The sequence below is a fragment of the Coloeus monedula genome, assembly GCF_965178545.1.
Source record: "Coloeus monedula genome assembly, chromosome: 5".
In the NCBI taxonomy this organism is placed as follows: domain Eukaryota; kingdom Metazoa; phylum Chordata; class Aves; order Passeriformes; family Corvidae; genus Coloeus; species Coloeus monedula.
This window is the reverse complement of record NC_138785.1, coordinates 67,173,635-67,186,656: the sequence shown is the minus strand read 5'-3', so window position 1 is coordinate 67,186,656 and position 13,022 is coordinate 67,173,635. Positions and strand designations below refer to the sequence as shown.

Genomic DNA, 13,022 nt, shown 5'->3' with positions numbered 1-13,022 from the left:
CCTTAAATTCTATTGAACTGAAAACCACCCTGTATTTTCTTTTAAATATGTTACTAAGGATGGGTTTTTTTAAAGTAAATTACAACTATTTTTAAAAACACCCCATATTTATTACGTCTAGGTCTGTTATATAAGATATATCCATAGCAGGGAGGGCTATCTTCTCTAGTATTTTGAGTTTATTGTTGGTGGTAATGTTCCTTAAACATATTGAGAGCTGCTTGTTCTTCTCTTCTCTATGCTGTTCACACTTTCTTGGAGAATACTTGGGTCAGAGACTTATATGCAACTTGGAGTTTACCAAGTTTCTTTTTAAAAATTGACTGTTGCATTCTCATAAACCACATGCTCAAACTTTAATCAAGGGATTTGAAGATACCCCTGTGTTATGGCTAGGCACTTCTTGCTAACTGTATTACAGAACTGAGTATAAATAAAATGCCATGTTACAAAGTTCTGGTGTTCTGTTTTGGCTGCTACTGAGTTGCTGGTGAGGGGGATTGTTGTATAGTCCTTTTTCTGAGTCTTCCACAAATGCATATTCTGGTTTTAATCAAGATGTTCCTTTGAAGGTGGGGGAAACAAAACCAGAAGAGCGTGCCTAAATCTGCTAGTCTGAATTGCAGTATGTTTGCTTCCATCAGTTATTACTCTGTGCAAAACTGACCATCTGTGGCTGCTTTCTCTAACACCTGTGTTTAATCTTCAGATCTCCGATGGCCAAGGAGATGAGCGCTCAGAGTCCCCCTATGAAAGTGCTGATGAGACTCAGACTGAAGTGTCTATATCATCCAAAAAATCTGAGCGAGGAGCAGGAACAAAAAAAGAATATGTGTGTCAGGTGAGAGACGTTAGCTGGGCTGTTTCCCGAGCTTTCCTAGAAAAGGTCTTATTAAATATGAAAATGACAATATTAGGCCAGAAACAGGTTTATCATGGGAGTCTGAGATGTCTGTTTCTGATGAGGTTGCCATGGCAGTAAATGGAATTCTTAATACCTAATTATTATTTTTCTTGACCTCCAGTAAGCCTTTCTGCTTTAGTTTCCAGGTCTGTAAGATAAGCATAATTTGTACCTCAGAAGAAGCACATGAGTGTTGCCAGGTGACTGGTTAGCTGATGCAGAAGAGATGCTGGTTTCTCTGTTAGCTCAGAGGAAGAAGTCCAGCCCCGTGGGGTTTGTGCTCTGTGTGCAGCAGAGATAGCAGCACTGCTCTGCTGTGATGTGCGGGTGGGAAGCAACTGAAAGCAAAAGCCTTTCTCAAACTGTTTTAGAAGGGCTCTTAGGCTATGAAATGATAGCACAATCCAAGTAGACAGATCAAATTTGTTTCCATGAGACTGGGCAAGCAGTTACATTTCCATTTTTTGTACGTAGTGAGGATGAGGTTGTATCTATCTATAAATGTTGGGTAGTCCTTAAATTCTGCCAGCACTGTTGTTCGGTTCATCTTTAGTTATGCATGTATCACTGCTAACTAATCAGACACAGAAGTATCATTGTGCCAACTGAACTGATTTCCTTTTGCCAAGGAAAAGGAAAGGAAGGATGCTTTTTAACCCTACTTAGATGCATCAGTGTGCTCAGGGAATATTTCTTAAAGCTTTTTTTCTATTCCTTTTTTTCTGTCAGGTTGTATTTACTCCTGAACCATGGTCTGGGAGGGATATTTCTAGTGGTTTAATGATTCTGTTACCTGTTTCAACTTGAAGCCAGGGCATGTGACGATGCTTGTAAAATTATCTTTCACTCGTTAAATTTGATTTCAACAGTGGGAAAAGATATTTTGAGGAGCAGTGTATGAAAAGGAATAAAGAAAACAGTTTTTTTCCACATATGAACTTTTCTTTAACATTCAATGCCTTTGTGTTGTAAAAGCTGTGTGAAAAAACAGGTGATCTCCTACTGTGTGAAGGACTTTGCTATCGAGCTTTTCATGTAAGCTGCCTTGGGCTCTCTGGAAGACCAGCAGGAAAATTCATTTGTAGTGAATGTACATCAGGCAAGTTTGTCCCTTTCTATTAATTAAAAATAAAAAAAGTTATAGTTTTCCAATCCATTGCTCTAGGACATCCTCCTGGGCAGAGTATGTATCCTCTGAGAACCCTTATTTGTCCTTTTGGACCTGACAGGGTGGGAGTTCATAGAGTACCACTAAGTGTGCCATGTTTTACAAAGTTCACCCTATTTTCAGTGAGAACTCTCTTGCAACGTGGCTAATTTAATCAGAATTCCATTGCCTTAATAACTACAGATTATTTGCTCTCTGAGTACAATTACAGATGAGATTTAAAGTCTGTCACAAAGACTTAAGAAATCCTAGAAGAAGAGCGGCGAGTGAAACGTTTTAAGTTCTTTTTCAGTCCTTTGTGTGTCTATATCAATCTTTTGCTTTTCCTGTTAAAAGACTACCTTATTGCTATTAATTTCATTTGCTTTTAATCCTGTAATAACTGCTTAGAAGTTCTTAATCTCAAAACTTTACATAAGATTTGTGTTCTGGCTCATAAGCTCATTTCAGTACATGCAGTAAACCTTGTTGGAACTGCTGCTTCAAAATAAAGCTGTTCCAACTAGTCCAGAAAAAAGATTAGAGGATGCTTGTCTTTGGTTTGTGGTCCTGCTTGAAATTTCACAGGACCACAGACAACCCATCATCCTATTTCATTGGTTTAAAAAAATTTTAAAAATTCATAGTTGTCCTGGCGTACTGAGACTTATAAATAAGAACATAAAATCAGATTGGTGCGGCTTTGGGTGTTGTTGTGTATACTTCAACTGCAAATGGGTTTGCTTTGTAACTTTATTTTATTTGTATCTGAGCAGATCAGTATTTAATACTAAAGAGCTAAAGTAAATAGTTGCTGTACCAAGTTGTTACGAAACAAATATCTGCAACATCAAGTAATGCAATTTGATCTGCTGAAAAAGCCTCCTGCACGCAACAAAAGCAACTCCCTCATGCATAACATAAAGGCACGAGAGAAGTGTTTTAAAGTCATATGTTTGGATGAAAAATGAGTTACATTCTGTTTATTCTTTTGCCACCAGGTGTGCACACCTGTTTTGTGTGTAAGGAGAGAAAGGCAGATGTGAAACGCTGTGTTGTGTCTCACTGCGGAAAATTCTACCACGAAGCTTGTGTGAAAAAATTTCATCTCACTGTGTTCGAGAACAGGGGGTTTCGGTGTCCACTCCACAGCTGCCTCAGTTGTCATGTTAGTAACCCCTCACATCCACGAATTTCAAAAGGTAGTTTGATTTTACGTTTTTGTGACTGATGAATTAATTTTATTTATGGTATGGTAAGGTAAGGAATGTGTCCATTTGAGAGCTGCTAGCTGCAGTTTTGTTAGGCATAAATGGACTATCGATTGATTCAGAATTCTTAAAAAAGTAGTAATAGAATAATTTTTAGTCAGCTTTATTATTTACCTTGTTTGTGTTCTCTTTCTAACTAGCTTTCAGTTATCCATAGTTAGCCATGTTTTCTTCTCAAGAGAGAATGAGATCTGGAATGCATAGAGGATGAGGAGAGAGGCCAAGCAGTGAGGGCAGGACCTGAGAATGTACAAACACTTTAACAAGGCTCAATGAAAGTGGAGACATTTGATTCTGTGCAGGATTTTAGCTTTGGGCAACATTTGCAGGCAGAATTACATGACTAAGGAAGAGCTGGTCTACCCTAGTGTTCATAGTTAAAATCTTAGAGTGCTTTAAATTGAGTGTAGGGTTCTCTAAAAACCTTTATTAATTCAGTATTGTTGCAAGCGTTGAAAACATAATGGCTGGGGTTTTGCGCGTGCATATAGGGTGTCTGAGCACTACCATCTTTTTTGCTGAAATAACCAGTCAGTTTTGTCCCAGTGAAGCAGCATTGTGCTTCACTGCAAGTCAGTTTTGTCCCAAGGTAACCCGTGAGTGTTGTGCTTTGCCAGGGAAGATGATGCGCTGCGTGCGCTGTCCCGTCGCGTACCACGCCGGGGACGTTTGCATTGCCGCGGGATGCGCCGTCATCGCCTCCAACAGCATCGTGTGCACCAACCACTTCACTGCCATGAAGGGGAAGAGCCACCACGCCCATGTCAATGTCAGCTGGTGCTTTGTGTGTTCCAAAGGTAAACGGGTGGGGAACTCCTCCAGAAATGCAGCATCAAAACTTTTTTTTTCTTTCATTTTATTCTTCAGTTTAAGTGTTGTTTTTCTAATCTGTTTATAGCAAATCGTTAGAACTGTGCATATGAAGTTAGGCTTTGTTAGGTTTTGCTATAATGTCAGATTGGCTTATGCTGCTTCAGGGCTTTAAATACCCTTTTTTTTCCAGAAATAATTAGTTTTACTTGGGCTTTATCCAACAACCAGAAGCCCGATTTAATTCTTTACAAGAGATACCTAATGAGTATTTCTGTGTTCTTTCCCCTGTGTTCAATGTACTAAAGCTTTTTGTGTTTCTTTATTGCTAATATGTAATATTGCACCGTAAATATTTGAAGAGTTGCTCTTAGTTTAGCAGCAGACAGAAATTGAGTCAGTATTAGTTGTTGCCGGGATTGCCACTAATTAAGGGTGTTTCATTTTATCCTGTACAATGAATCTGTTCCTTACTGAGAACCACAAAATGCGTAGTGTTGATTAAACTTGTAGCAGTGAAACTTTACCTGATTTGTTAACAAATTAATATGCAGCATAGCAGCTTTTAAGCTGCAGCCAACGTTCCACTTGATAATTCGTGGAACAAACTAACAACCTTGTTCCTTCTCCCCCTGAGGGGGAAAAAAACCCCAAAATCCTACAAGTATCTGTTGTGGTTTAAATTTTTCCTACATAGAAATGTTAATATATATTAAAACTATGTTGAACATATTGTAGTCATTAAAGTACAGCAAAGTAATTATAATTTGTGCATTATTCTGGCGTTTTTATCACCAGCTTGCTTGTTATTTTGCATGTGTTACTAACCCGAGTCTGCCAGGCATATAAATTAGTCAGGACCTTTTGGCTGCTGTACCCAACTAAGTGATGTGTGTATTTGTTGCTGAGGGTCAGCATATTTTAACCATTTATTTTCTAACTGAACCTACCACATGTGTATCATTTCAAACCTGTCTGGAATGCACAACTTTTATTTTGATCTTGATGTTTTCCAACCTTTTCTTTTTTCCTTTTTTTGCCTCTCTGCAGGCGGAAGTTTGCTGTGCTGCGAGTCGTGCCCGGCAGCCTTTCACCCTGACTGCTTAAACATCGAAATGCCAGATGGGAGCTGGTACTGCAACGACTGCAGGGCGGGCAAGAAGCTCCATTTCCAGGATATTATTTGGGTTAAACTGGGAAATTACAGGTCTGATGAAGGAATTTGTGTTGTTTTACAGTACTGGCATGTTTAACTAAGGATCATACAACTGATTGCTCCTGTAGGCCAGTCCTGCTGCACACTGATTTCTCACTGCTCTCTGAACTAAGGACCTCACCTCCCTGCAAGCTTCAGGTTCAAAGACTTGCAGCTTTGCTGTTGCTCTTGGCCAAAGGCATTACCCATACAGGACTCCTTGAGTCTTCTGGCTTCTGCCTTCAGTGTATGAGCTATCAACCCCTGTTGGTTTCAGAGATCCCTGCCAATAAATTGGTCTAACTGGTAATTGGCTAAATTGCTCCCTTGCAGGCTGGGACATCAGTTACTCAGGTTGTTGGTGTTTAATACTTGGATGAGATTTGAGTGAGATAGAGGTAACTGGGGGTTATCCTTGTAACATTAATGGGTGTTATCAACCTTCTCTTGATCTTTGACAATTACAGTAATTGCAGGCCTTGTAAAGATGACAGTTTTGCCACCCAGACACAGGAAGTCCTGTGTGTGTGCTTACCTTGCAGGCAGGTGAAGTCCCACTGATCTGAGTGTCAGGCTTTCCTTTTCTAGTCTTCTCTCACTCTCTACTGAGAGAGGGGAGAAAAGGATTTTAAATCCTCTTGGATATTGGAAATAATAATCAGTTACTGCTGTTTCAAGTGATGTTGTTAAACTGTCTCTTGCAGAAAGAGCCTGACTAAAATGCTGTATTTTTTTATTTGTACTTCTGTGCTAGATGGTGGCCTGCAGAAGTTTGCCATCCGAAAAACGTTCCCCCAAATATCCAGAAAATGAAGCATGAAATCGGAGAATTTCCTGTGTTTTTCTTTGGTTCTAAGGATTACTATTGGACGCACCAAGCACGGGTGTTCCCTTACATGGAGGGAGACAGAGGCAGTAGATACCAAGGGATCAAAGGAATTGGAAAAGTCTTCAAAAATGGTACATAGCTAAAAGTAAACAAAAATAATCCTAGGATATGCATGCTTTGCTTTCTTCACACATAGCCTTGGGTTTTGAACATCTGTTTTACAATACTGAATTAAACAAATTTGTGGTGTCCTGGGCAGCAATCACTATTACTATCTTTGCATGAGAACATTATTTTCACGTCTTGTAAAAGACTGGAATCTGACTGAAATTATATCTGATGATTTTTATTTTCTGGAAAGCTATAAAGAAAGACTGAGAGAGTAGACTCTCTCAGACTGGGAGACTAAAAGAGTAGAATTTATACATCTGTTAAGAGCATTAACACTCCAGAAGCATTGTTTGCAAGAAAATTGAATGGTGGGACTAAGAAGTAGACAATGCTTTGTTTTAACACACATGGGAATGAGCAAGTCAGTTTGGGGGGAGTAATCCTCTTTCTGGCATTTCTGTTAATGCTGCAATCTTTTTCAGCTTTGCAAGAAGCTGAAGCTCGATTTCGAGAAATAAAGCTACAGCGAGAAGCCAAAGAAACCCAGGAGAGTGAACGTAAACCTCCACCATACAAACATATTAAGGTAAAGTTTGAGGAAATGACACTGGGTACTCGAAGGTTTGAGCTGAGCAGTGAGATGGGGTCGGGTTGTAATGATGGTAACTGTGCTTTCCCAGTCATGAGATGGTAAAATTTTGCTTTGGAAACACCTAGTGGTGCAAAAGCAAATTAGCAACCACTGTGTAACTGTAACTCTTACAATAAAAATAACGGTTCTAAAGTCATATTTGAACTATTTTAATGTATTTTTCAGGTGAATAAACCTTGTGGTAAAGTGCAGATATACACTGCTGATATATCTGAGATTCCCAAGTGCAACTGCAAACCCACGGATGAAAACCCTTGTGGCTTCGATTCCGAGTGCCTCAATCGGATGCTGATGTACGAGTGCCACCCACAAGTTTGTCCGGCGGGAGAGCGGTGCCAGAACCAGTGCTTTACGAAGCGTCAGTACCCTGAGACAAAGATCATCAAAACTGACGGCAAAGGGTGGGGTCTGGTTGCCAAGAGGGATATCAAAAAGGTAGGAATTGTTCTTACCCAGCAGAGAATCGGTGACCTGCAATGCTGTTTGTGGGTTTGGGATATACTTCACTAGTGATGCTTGGTGCCTTTCAGGGGGAGTTTGTCAATGAGTATGTGGGAGAGCTGATTGATGAAGAGGAATGTATGGCAAGAATCAAATATGCACATGAAAATGACATCACCCACTTCTATATGCTTACTATTGATAAGGTAAGGTATTTGATGGTTTTTGCCACTATTTACTTACAACCTTACTTTGACCTCTTTTTCTGTTGATCGCCTTGGTAGGGCACTCTGCTACTTTGACATACCACAGTTTCATATATTCACAGCATTGCATTTTCTTTGCCTGCTCTCTCCATTCTGTATGTACATAGTGAATCTCCTTAGTTCTGTAATAAATTACATATTAAGGTCTATAGGCTGCTTGATTAAGTACAGTGCTTACCTGTACCTGTAAGTACAAATTACTTACCTGCCTAGTCTTAAAATGAAGTGTGAAGTTTGGGGGAATAGTAGTGATACAGTGGAAGGAATTGCTGTTAGCAATACTTCTACTAAAATTTCAACAGCAGAAAATAAAATTCTCACTTGAGAGAATGTGGGATAGAATTGTGAGGCTGTGTCCTATATAGGGCATTTAATATTTTTTGCAGCCATCTGTCCCTTGCTTTGTTTATAACAAAACTAGGCTTGTGCTTTTGTAGAAACTCTTTTCTGAAAGCACTCTCTGTGTTAGTAGCCAGCCAGCCCTCCACAAATTGATTTGCAGCAAATTGTTGCAGCACATTAATTAACGCACCAAAATAATTCAGCACCTGTGGTTCTGTGCACACCTCTTGAGTATTTTCTTCCTCAGGAGGGGGAGAAAGTGAAGAACCTGGACAGCAGGAATTATACATTATATCTATGTTATATTACTTCAGTCCCCAGACAGCTAGTTAGGAGATAAACAAGAGCTGGCTGCCAGTCCTGCATCTTTTTCAGTCCCAACCACCATTACTTTTCCCAAGACTCTTGCTCTGCATTTCCACAGCTGCTGTTTTCATTAGTCCTGTAACTGAGGAGTTCCGCACAGGAGTTACCCCCGCAGGATGATGAAACCACGTTTCTCTGAACACTTTAAAAGTTTCTCAGCCCTCTACTAGATTGACATACAATGTCAGTGTGTTAAATATCTGAACTGAACATGTATTTGACTCTTACTGTAATTAATAAATGCTCATTGTGGGTCTATTTTGCCAAAAGCACCAATGCCATTATGAGGCTGAGCTGCCCATGCAGTGAAATACGTGCACACAGGCATGATACTTGTACATGTGCATTATGAAAATGAGCTAGAAGGAAACCATAATAATACTTCATAAATAAGCAGAGCCTTCTCAAGCAGGTCTGCAAAGAAACAGTTCCAGCAATTTCAAGACTTCATTTTATTTTGTTAATGTTTGGTGTATTTGGTGGAGATAGAAATGAAAAAGCAATTGTGTGTAGGGATGGGATGTTTTTAGCTTACCAAGAGCTTGTTTTTGTAAACTAGGCTGATTTGAGGAAAGAAACCTGGTGAGAAACTAGTTATCTGTGGAAGTAATCATGCAGTGACTTGGTAAATGCCACAAAGCGCAGTACTTGTAGATGCCTCACAGCTTTGTGAATGCAAAGTAAATGGTAAAGGGACTGAGTCTAAGTTTTGAGGCTTCCTGGGGGAGGGGGTTCCTTAACATGCCCACCACAATGCTCACAAGAGCACTTATCCTGCCATGTGGCTGTGATGGGTGCTGGGAAAATGTGAGCTAGAGCACGAGTATTGCTTTGGGAGTGTCACATTCCAGGCCATGTGGGACACTACAGTTTCCAATACAACATGTACCAGCAGTTGGCTTCTGTGCTCTGGATAGCAGCACCATGTCAGTTCCCAATGCAACTACTGAAATCAGTTATGGATGATTTTTCTTTTTTTTGTTTCGTGAGAGGGGAGAGGAAAAACATTCATCCTGTTGCTGGTTTGTTCTCCAGGACCGTATTATTGATGCTGGCCCCAAAGGAAACTATTCTCGGTTTATGAATCACAGCTGCCAACCAAATTGTGAAACTCTAAAGTGGACAGTGAATGGAGACACTCGTGTCGGGCTCTTTGCTGTGTGTGACATTCCTGCAGGTACATCAGCTCGGCTTGGCTTTGGTTTCATTCCCTAAGTTAAACCTTTTGTGCAGTTATGAGTGGGACAGTCATCGTTTAACTGATTCAGTGCAAATATTTTTGTAGAGAACTCATCACACAGAGGAGATGCTTTGTGATCTGCCTTATACTTTAATGATTCTTAATTGTGAGTCTTCTGCTTTTTGTTGCTTGCTTCTAGGGCAAGTATCCTTAGTAAGTTTTTGTTTTGGAGCTCTCAAATGCATCTTTTCCATGAACATAATAAGCTTAAGGAGTGGATGTAGGAGGCTGTTTAAAAGTGTTCTGTGTTCTGGTTTGTGTGCACACATGGTCACACACATACATACCTATCTATAGCTGTATTTAGCTGGATGGGTGGATAGATATGTGTGTAGGTGAGACACAAGTGCAGTTTTGTGAAGTCAAACGAATTTATTTTAAAATGTAATTGCATAAGACATCGTGTTATATGGGCATCTAGTTAATCATTGTTAGTGCTTATGAGCAGTAAAGAGAGGGAAACAAGCAAATCCCAAAACAGCAGACAGATAGCAAAAACTGTATTTGCTTGTAATAACTTTGATAGAATTTGTTACCTTGTCCTTTTCACGCTCAGGGACGGAGCTGACTTTTAATTACAACCTTGACTGTCTGGGCAATGAAAAAACAGTCTGCAAATGTGGTGCCCCAAACTGCAGTGGATTTCTTGGGGACAGACCAAAGGCAAGTAATACATCAAGAGATTTTGACAATCTTGTTGGGGGAAGGGTTGTAGAAGCTTCAGACTGACTGAGAATGTGCCTAACTGTAGTCAGTGAGATTATTCTGACATTCTAGTTTATATGGGGAACCATCTAAACCTTAAAGTATGATTATTTTGTTAAGATTCACTAAAAAAAACAATGAGTTGAAGAATAAAAAATGTGAGTTTCAAATGAGGAAAAAATGTTACCAAACTATATCAAGAAACAATCTGTATGATTCCCTGTCAGGTTAGTTTGAAGCCTGTATCCAGCAGAAGTTGATGGAGCTTCCTAAAGGGTTGGCATAGGAGTGTGAGGGAAGGCACAAGTACCACCTGTGGATGTTGATAAGCTGCACCTTCCTGTGGTCCTTCACACTGCTCAGTACCAGCCACTTCAGAGGGTGGACTGGGAATCTTCAGAACCCACACAGCTGGTTTTTGTTAAGAGATGGACTTAAATGAGGTTTCACATAAGCTTGTGAACATTTACACAGCCAGCCATGAAGAAATTAAATGTTACAGTTTAGTTTAATGGGGCTGTCTGCATTGGTAGATAGAATGGGCTAATTTTAAAGAAAGTAGATAGTGATTACTGGGGTGAGAAGAAGGGAATGGTGGTAGGGATGTGGAAAAATCATCCAAAATTTTATTATGATTTGGTGAAGGAGAGTTAAAGTGCAAGCAGCAGAATGTCAGATTGAAATAGGGATAAGGTTGGTATATTCTTTCCATCATTACCTACAGTTCCTGAAGTTCTGCTGTCTGTACCTCAAAGAGAAATGGAGGCAGCTTTTAGTAATTCCAGCATGGCTATTGACAACTGGAAGAGAAAAATGGATATTGAAGTGATTGGTGGTGCAAGTACATAATAAGGGTAAATTAGCCACAGGTAGATTAGACTGGAAATTTTGTCAGTGACGAGAAAATGAAGGGGGGTTTGAAAGGTCCTGTAGGGAGAAGATGACTTTTCACAAGGGTCAGTGTAGTTTTTTTGTCAACACAGATGAGTACAGTGGGGCACTGGGCAGGTCTGCCCCAAGTCAAGTTTTGGTTGTGCGCATGGTCTGGCAGGTGTGCCAACAGCTTGGCTAGGTTGTGTAATGGTTTTCCTCTGCAAAACTGGCATTTACAGATTTACATCTTACTCTTTTAGAATTCTTCCACTAATGCCTCAGAAGAAAAAGGCAAAAAGACCAAAAAGAGAACACGGAGACGCAGAATGAAAAATGAAGGGAAGAAAGAATCTGAAGATGATTGTTTCCGTTGTGGTGATGGAGGCCAGCTGGTATTGTGTGACAGGAAATCTTGTACTAAAGCTTATCATCTCTCCTGTCTTGGTTTGGTGAAACGTCCTTTTGGTGAGTCAGCCCATGTCTTACACTTGTATAACTAACTTGTGCAGGTACCTCAATTATTGCACTGAAACCTTGTCAGGATTGTCATCTTGAAAACATTGGGTTTGTATGGCAGGAACTTTGTTTTTGCATCGTGTGGGAGCAGCTCCTCTTGGATTTGAAGACAAAATGATGGCCTCCTCCTGCCTCTCTGGCAAAATGAGGCATTTGTTTTACAAATGTAGGTAATTGAGTACATCACCTGGTAGGAGCACCGTGGGCCTGCCACAGGAAAGTTGATTTTATCTAAGAAATGCATGAAGCCCTTTGAGTTCAAACCAGAAGAACAGCAGCAGCTTCTGAAACAAGGCAAGTAGGGAAATTTAAGAGCAGCAGACATCAGGTTGCGGTTCCAGATATCACAGGAGTTACCGAGTCCCAGTCAGCCATATCACATGGGATATGAACAAGGGAAGCAGGCAAAGCCTGTTGTCCCAGAAACAAGTAAAACAAGGACTGGTAAAGTATGCTGGGGTGAAACAGCAGCTGTAAGTGAAGCACACCAGTCATCCCTGAGCAAAACTGGCAACAGTCAGGGGACTGCTGTAAGGTAGGCAGCAGCTGACCGGATGTTTGGATGCTCTACCAGCCTGCAAGTTCTGTAAAATGCTATTGAGTGAAGCCTGAGTCATTTCTTCTAGCTGGAGCTGACTGCTGTGTTTAAATGAGGTTGTGTCAAGTCCGCTCCTTGCAGCTGCCAGCTGAGCTTCATAAGCATGATGTAGCATTTTGAGTGTTGAGATCAGCCCCGGTAGTTGCTGTCATTTCCTTTGTCAGGAAAGTTGTGCCTGTGTTCAGCTGCTACAACACAAAACTTCTTTAAGAGACGATGCCGTGTTTTACTCCCCACTAATGGCTCTTTGGTTTCGATTGCAGGGAAGTGGGAGTGTCCTTGGCACCACTGTGATGTTTGTGGCAAACCTTCTGTTTCTTTCTGCCACTTCTGCCCAAACTCTTTCTGCAAGGAGCACCAAGACAGGACAGTACTAAATTCCATGTTGAATGGACAGTTATGCTGCTCTGAACATGTTCTCGGGGTGGATTCTGTTGAAACTCAGAAGACTGAGAAACCCCGCAAAAAACTGAACAAGTTCAAGCCTAGGAGAAAGAGGAACAGATGGATGAGAGCTGAATGCAAATAGTCATGGACTGCAGTTTCTACTGCTAACACTATCTTGTAGATAAGTTGTGAATATGACCAGGGAAGGACACAATTTTACATATATTCTGTAAAGGTTACAATGGGGGGGGATTTTTTTGTTTTGTTTTTATAAATCCACTGAGCCAACCACAGCAGTCTTCTGCTGCTTCTGCACTGATAACGAACTGCATAGTTCAGCAAACTTCAGGACAAACCAAGCTTATTACT

At 40.5% G+C, this 13,022-nt stretch overlaps 1 protein-coding gene across 1 annotated transcript in view; it reads left to right on the top strand.

Moving 5' to 3' along the window:
* NSD2 (nuclear receptor binding SET domain protein 2) overlaps nt 1–12,795 on the top strand; it is a gene marked incomplete at its 3' end in the record, with an annotated part of 94,962 nt that extends 82,167 nt beyond the window's left edge. The window contains exons 12-24 of the mRNA XM_082282384.1: nt 710–841; nt 1,880–2,003; nt 3,053–3,253; nt 3,940–4,119; nt 5,183–5,339; nt 6,082–6,287; nt 6,750–6,853; nt 7,085–7,354; nt 7,450–7,566; nt 9,370–9,511; nt 10,131–10,237; nt 11,413–11,617; nt 12,530–12,795. Of these exons, the coding sequence (XP_082138510.1) occupies nt 710–841; nt 1,880–2,003; nt 3,053–3,253; nt 3,940–4,119; nt 5,183–5,339; nt 6,082–6,287; nt 6,750–6,853; nt 7,085–7,354; nt 7,450–7,566; nt 9,370–9,511; nt 10,131–10,237; nt 11,413–11,617; nt 12,530–12,795 (2,211 nt within the window). The remainder of the gene's footprint in view (nt 1–709; nt 842–1,879; nt 2,004–3,052; nt 3,254–3,939; nt 4,120–5,182; nt 5,340–6,081; nt 6,288–6,749; nt 6,854–7,084; nt 7,355–7,449; nt 7,567–9,369; nt 9,512–10,130; nt 10,238–11,412; nt 11,618–12,529) is intronic.
* Between the last annotated feature and the right edge of the window lie 227 nt (nt 12,796–13,022).